This window comes from Apaloderma vittatum, unplaced genomic scaffold (assembly GCF_000703405.1).
Source record: "Apaloderma vittatum isolate BGI_N311 unplaced genomic scaffold, ASM70340v1 scaffold33950, whole genome shotgun sequence".
Classification (NCBI taxonomy): Eukaryota; Metazoa; Chordata; class Aves; order Trogoniformes; family Trogonidae; genus Apaloderma; species Apaloderma vittatum.
The window spans coordinates 3,703-8,598 of record NW_009695896.1 but is presented as its reverse complement, the minus strand read 5'-3'; the positions used below and the strand labels follow the sequence as shown (position 1 = coordinate 8,598).

Genomic DNA, 4,896 nt, shown 5'->3' with positions numbered 1-4,896 from the left:
GCAGCGTCCCACCACACACACCCCCCACCCCCCCCACTCCCCCCAACCAAATTCAGTTACATTAACTACTGAAAATAAGTTTTCTATTCAAGATTTTTTCCATTCTTTTCCCATTTCCCTGTCACGCCTTGAGAAAAAGTGTTACCAGCTACCCTGAAAAACTCACTTAAGTATAGTACCCAGATCCCAAGTATGAATGGAGCAGAACTGTTTTCTGGCACACTTACGAAACAAATCAAATATGCATGCCCAGGAAAAACAGAACTACCTTCACTGGAAAGAATTAAGATGTAGAAAACACTGAAGAAAACAGGGGGAAAAAAGAATACTGAACCCTGTACCATTTACCAAGAGCATAATATTTGCAGCCAGATCAAATCAGAAAGCACTTCCCCCACCAAGACTTGCAAATTATCATCACTGAACTCACAAAACCAAGAGGTTTAGTTTCAGTCCATGAGTTCCATGTAGTAAGCCTACCATTTTCAAAATTAAAGTATAAAACAAGAAATTATCTCAATACATCATCTCCACAAATATCTTCCTACGGAGGGATGCAGAGGAAATGAGTAATATGAGTGACCAGCTTTCAGGTTTATCATCATCTTTTGCCAGAAAACACGCCTTCCACACAAGAGCCACAGCACAGAGAGGTGCATTCATCCACTATTCCCTGGAAATCTCAAGAGAAAACTTACAATTTGCAGATATCTGTAAAGTTGACAAAAGATGTTTTCTTGGTCCCTACTCTTACAACCTGCGGAGGCTTCATGACAAATTTTCGTTTTTCTCCAGCTACCATATCTGGATTTTTTTCCCGCATGATGTTAAATACTCTGTTGAGCAACTGTAAAAGACGGGATTCACATCAACATTCTGCATTTCTCAAATTCACTTCTAAAAAACATGAAACAGTAGACTGTCTTTGCCCATTAACATTTCCCCCACAGGCTTTTGAACACACACTTAAAAATATTCTGATAAATGCAAAATAAAAAAGCTGTTTCCCCAAGAATTTTCTTCATTATCTAAAAGACCTCAGTCTATTTGCAGAAGGTCCTTAACTATCACTAATATTGCCCTATATGAAAGTTAACTGCGATAGAAGATGTGCTTTCTGTTATTTTTTTGTTCACGAGCTTCTGACTACAAGCCCTTCAAGTTAGAAACGGGATGTATTAGCATAAAGTCCTGCTCTACTAATGCACATCAACATGGAAAATATTCTTAAGTCTTCTGAACATTACCTCATCATATGTGTAGTCCCTTTCTGAGCCAGCCCACGCAGGTCCTGACTGAAGGCTAAAAGAAATTCCATCATCTTTTTTGCTATCTTCATCCTCAAAAGCTGGAAAAAGTTTTTTGGAATTCATTAAGGAGGAAGGAAATATTCCTTAATCTCAAGCTTACACCATTTTTAAAATGTACATCAAAAAAGATTCCACTAATATGCCAACACGAGTCTTTTCTGTCTGTCTGCCTACAAAGGATGCCAGCACAGTGCTTTAATAGAATTTTTCTTTTTTTAAATAAACAATATAGTGGGGTAAAGGTAACAAAAGGAATTTTGAAACAAAAAAGGCACTTGAACAGAACTCATTCACCTACAACATGGGCCACATTTCACTTTCAACACCTCATTAAGCTTGGTTACATTTTTACCTTCATCCTTCTCCATTATCTCATCTTCATCTGGAAACTTCACATTCTTCTTTTTCTTCTTTTTATTGCCCAGCATGATATCAAGGTCATCTTCAGGTTCTACTGCCTCTGGCACATCTCCTTCAATTTTCAACTCCTGCAAAGGAACAAGACCACAGTTTACAGTATTAAACACAAATCTCCACTGCACAGCACTGGAAATAAAACTACTAGATGAAGAATAAGAGTAATAAGACTACTAGATGAACTATACAACACTAGATGAACACTAGTAATAGTCACCACAGCCATAAAATAGAACAGGTAAGGACAGAACCAAAGTATGTTGAGGAGAGCAGTGCACTGCTACCACGAAGCAGGGATAGGTTTTTCTCTGTCAAGCTTAGATACAACGACATACGCGCATCTAACAGCGCAGTCTTGGATTAAAACTTAATTTATACTATTTCTTTTGCAACAGTTGATTTCCAATTAGGTAATCAACGCAGGCAAAAAACTTCTTGTCTAGCTTCTGGCAGGTCAAGAACAAGGTCACGCTATACTTATGTAAAGACACTGGCCATTTTAGAGCGTAAGGGAACGACAAACCCCTACGTGCCAAGACAATAAGGTCAGGCAAAGCGGTGCTACCCGTCCCACTGGTTATCACAATTCTGCACGTGCAGAGCAAGGTGCAGAGCAAGCTCTGGGCCTGCCTGGGGCAGATCAGAGGGACATTTCCTTTCCCAAAAGGCAGAATCTAAAGACGAAGTTTACACACAAGGTAACACTTCTGTGTCCTCTTCGTCCGCGGGCTTGCCAGTTACACTGACGCGCAATACAGAAACATGACTTGGAATAAAACTTGTGTACGAGACGTTTCTACTCTTCTCCTTTTGGAACACAGAACAGCAGCCAATTGTTTCTAAAGAAGACGAGTCAAAACAGGTTTCTTAGCAGGTATGTACCCTTTATCTGAAGGACTGGCCTTTAAAGGACTACTCTGTGTGTGGCTTGACATCCATTTACTTCTCTCACTCCAAAAGAGAATTAACCTCGATGCTAGTCAGCCTTTACTAGAGATGCCAAAATTACTTGCTCACCATGCAGATCGGCTAGAAATTTTTTTCACTTCTAGGTAAAAGGTCCTGCTAGAGCAACACGTTCAGCAGAACCCACTAAACAGGAAAGATGCAGCAAAGCAAAAGTTTCGTTATTGACTGCACTTAGACACAATGACACACTCCAGACAAGTCCTGCACTGCCAAACCCCTGAAAGCAAAAGCAAGGAAGTTTTCAGCCACACAGGATGGCTTAGTTAGGTAAACAAACCTTTACACCTTCTTCTGCTTCATCTATGTCAAATATCTTTTTTGTTTTTTTCTTCTTTTTCTTTTGATTGAAGAAGTTTAAGTCATCCAGGTCATCTGTTGCATCTAAAAAACAAAGGATTGACAAAACAAGCATAGTAAGTGTCAAAACAGTTTTGACATTAAGGTTCCTAATTTACATCCAAAACTTCAAACCGTTACAGTAAGAAATCTATGGCCCCTACAGATATCCCTCAGATTTTAAAGGTCATTCCCCTCTACCCCCTAACACCTCAGTACTATGTTGTCACTTCTGTATCTTCTAACTAACTGCACTTACTTATTTTTAAGTGCTTAATCTCTCCGCTGTACAAGAGAAAGCAGCCACTTTTGTCACTCTAGTGGAAGTAGAGATGCTTGCAAAAAAAAAAAAAAAAAAAAAAAAAAAAGGAAAACTGTAGGAGGAAGGTAGAGTTTCCTTAGTCTACTGCAGGAGCCAATTTTATCAACAAACTGGATTCATTTAATAGCATTCCCTAAATCAGGTCATCTTGAAATGACATTGGCCTCCATTTAAAAAGTTTATAGACACAATCGCAAGCTTATTTCCTGAAAGATTCCAAAGAACACTCTACTAATCACTTTCATGTGTGTCAAAAACTAGAAACCCTTTCACCCACATTTCCATTATCACACTACTGCTTAATATTCCAAATGAAACCCAGTCACAGTTGTGTAATTATTGCAACAACTGCACATGGAAGATACAGAACTTCACGCTAACTATTTTAGAGATTCTCTTTTTATTGTCTTACACAAAAGACTCTGAGTTGGGAAAGTCAAATTCATGTAAGCCCCTGGTAGCTTTCTGGATGCCTGCAAGCATGATTTCAAGCAGGAGGGAAATTAGCCCTCCAGACAGGCAGCACAGTATTACTTGCAAACCTCTGAACAAACCTGGGCCTCAGCATTACACACTGTGATGCTAAATTCTTGAAATGGGGCTTGTAGTCTCCCAATCCAGAAGGACAACCTTTGGGAGTTTATCTACCTAGATTCACTTTACCTTTCTTCCTGCTGTCTTCTTCATCCGCTTCAACATCTTTGTCTTCTGTTGGCTCTGGTTCAACTTCTTTTGTTTCCGATTGCTGAGTCTCTTCCGCCTGTGTATCCCCTCCTTCCTCGTCCAACATAAAGGGCTTCTTCTTTTTCTTCTTCTTCTTGCTCATAGTGGGATCGAAAATCATCTGTAAAAGTCAAGCAGCACAATAGTCAGCTACCATTTAATATTTATCATACCTTTAAGTTTCTTCAGACACTCCTTTCAGTTACACCTTTTGTAGCTTCAATCTCAACTAAGATCTGCAACAATGTGTCTTTTTCTTCTTCTTCTTGCTCATAGTGGGATCGAAAATCATCTGTAAAAGTCAAGCAGCACAATAGTCAGCTACCATTTAATATTTATCATACCTTTAAGTTTCTTCAGACACTCCTTTCAGTTACTGAAAACAATGTGATTACAAGTTAACTGACTCAAAGCAATGGTTACAGAGGCTTATTTACAAACACCACAAATCTTGTCCCAAGGCATAACTGATGTGACCAATTACAGGAGAAGAGAGATCAGAACACTGCTTGACCTTTTTGAACTTCTGTTACGTTTCCTAGAACAGTCCCAGTTTTCTGCCATCTATGTATTAGTTCTGCTGAAAATATATTAAAGCTGTGAATCTCCAACAGACAAGCTACTGGCTACTTCTCCGTTTTATTATCATTACAGACCCAAATATTGAAGCAAGACTATAAAAAGCAACAACTGAACTACACAGTGTCAAAAAAATATAAGCACATCTATACCACAGAGCCCAATTACATGTGAGTTACACTTTGTACTTCTATTTGTGAGACATTTCAATTTCCAGTTCTATTAAAATGCAAGATTTAC

General features: G+C 38.8%; 1 protein-coding gene across 1 annotated transcript in view; it reads right to left on the bottom strand.

Moving 5' to 3' along the window:
- EIF2S2 (eukaryotic translation initiation factor 2, subunit 2 beta, 38kDa) overlaps positions 1–4,198 on the bottom strand; it is a 6,755-nt gene extending 2,557 nt beyond the window's left edge. The window contains exons 1-5 of the mRNA XM_009872660.1: positions 4,018–4,198; positions 2,974–3,077; positions 1,663–1,798; positions 1,248–1,348; positions 699–847 (exon numbers count right to left, since the gene is read on the bottom strand). Coding sequence (XP_009870962.1) covers positions 699–847; positions 1,248–1,348; positions 1,663–1,798; positions 2,974–3,077; positions 4,018–4,198 — 671 coding nt within the window. The remainder of the gene's footprint in view (positions 1–698; positions 848–1,247; positions 1,349–1,662; positions 1,799–2,973; positions 3,078–4,017) is intronic.
- Between the last annotated feature and the right edge of the window lie 698 nt (positions 4,199–4,896).